At 37.4% G+C, this 1,373-nt stretch overlaps 1 protein-coding gene across 1 annotated transcript; it reads right to left on the bottom strand.

The window, feature by feature from the left end:
* Positions 1-569: 569 nt before the first annotated feature.
* On the bottom strand, positions 570-1,229 carry Tsp_13723 (conserved hypothetical protein). Its single transcript, XM_003366314.1, has 4 exons — positions 1,134-1,229; positions 964-1,038; positions 731-793; positions 570-698 (listed from the first exon to the last, which is right to left on the bottom strand). Exons 1-4 carry the CDS (start codon positions 1,227-1,229, stop codon positions 570-572), a joined length of 363 nt encoding a protein of 120 aa, XP_003366362.1.
* Positions 1,230-1,373: the final 144 nt, after the last annotated feature.

Here is a 1,373-nt window from a genome sequence, read left to right as displayed (position 1 = left end):
GACCGGCGCTAATATGTCAGCACTGGATACCAGGCACACAACGCACAAGAGCAGACAACAGACAACAGCACGGTCACCGTCAAACTGCGAGAATGGTGAAGGCTAGAAAAAAAAAGCGAGCAAGAAAATGATAAAAATCACCACCTATCCCACCACGACCGCGGATCCAAACAGACGCGACTTGGAGGAAATTTCATTGGTCAACGAAATTGATTGGTTGGATCGACATTTTTCAACCGTATGGCCAGGCGGGCAACGAGCGAACAGCGACTGTTCTCAATCACCCTCTCTCCCTCTGTCGCTCGATCTCTGACCAGGCGAACTAACACAAATATATACGACCACGTCGACGTCAATTGGCAAATATCTTTCTCACCTATGGATTGTCCACTGACGGCTGGCCAAATTTTGCCATTATTACAAATGAATTATTTTATACAATAATAATCTGCATACACACACGTATACATACATATATATATGTGTGTAGGTAGATATGATTGATTGATTGTAAAGAAATCGAGAAAATTTACAATTCAAACAACCATTTTAAAAACGCTACATCGAATCTATACATATACTCGACGTCGAATATTATTATTATTAGTAGTATTAGTATTCGTTGCGCCGAATGAATCACAGACAATCTGTATGCAATTTGCGTTCCACATATGGCAAACACACACAACATACCAAAGCTTAAAAATTGAAAACACTGATAAAGAAAAACCAGATTCTCCAACTGACATTCAATATGCTGCACATTCAATTGAAGAAACAAATTCAGTCGAAGCTGCGATTATAAAAAAAAAATATTTTTTAAATTACAGAACAATGATTGTTGTTGAATTAATCGTTGAAATTAGCATGTCTATGTTCGTGTGAACAGTGTGGTAGTGTATGAATGGATGAAGAAATGATTTTCTGAAATAAATAAATGAATGTGATAATTTCAAAATTTACAACGAATAAAAAAAAAGAAGATATACCTTGCAAATAAGATGCATTACGTGCAACGTGAAACGATGAACCGATCATCTAGAAAATATATTATGCAGAATGAAATTTTCGAATGCTACCATTGAAGAAAAAGAGTTTTATGCAAATTTGAAAATACAAAAAATGAACAACACGACAAGTGTACATTTTTGTAATATTGATGCTTTCCCCCGCTTGAATGCCGCTTGCCTGGGAGAAAGGCGGCAGACGTTACGCGTGTGCGTGTGCATTTGAATTAATTTTCTGTTGATTTTGACGTCAATGAACGCACTAATTAAAGATAGCAGTGGAGATTGAAAACGAGACTGAGAAAAGAGGGAAAATGAAGAGAAACAGAGAAAGGGGGGGGAGAGAAGGGGGGGAGAAATACAAAG

The sequence above is a fragment of the Trichinella spiralis genome (assembly GCF_000181795.1).
Source record: "Trichinella spiralis strain ISS 195 chromosome Unknown Scfld6176, whole genome shotgun sequence".
Classification (NCBI taxonomy): domain Eukaryota; kingdom Metazoa; phylum Nematoda; class Enoplea; order Trichinellida; family Trichinellidae; genus Trichinella; species Trichinella spiralis.
Note: the sequence above shows the minus strand (reverse complement) of the source record. Positions and strands in the feature narration are given on the sequence as shown.

Bases quoted from the DNA above. Each gene is read 5' to 3' on its own strand.
- Tsp_13723 (XM_003366314.1), bottom strand. From the start codon at position 1,229: ATGCACACGCACACGCGTAACGTCTGCCGCCTTTCTCCCAGGCAAGCG. The intron at 1,039-1,133 runs GTGTTGTTCATT...TATATTTTCTAG, and splicing joins TACAAAAATGTACACTTGTC to ATGATCGGTTCATCGTTTCA. The intron at 794-963 runs GTAAATTTTGAA...TTATAATCGCAG, and splicing joins CTTCTTTTTTTTTATTCGTT to CTTCGACTGAATTTGTTTCT.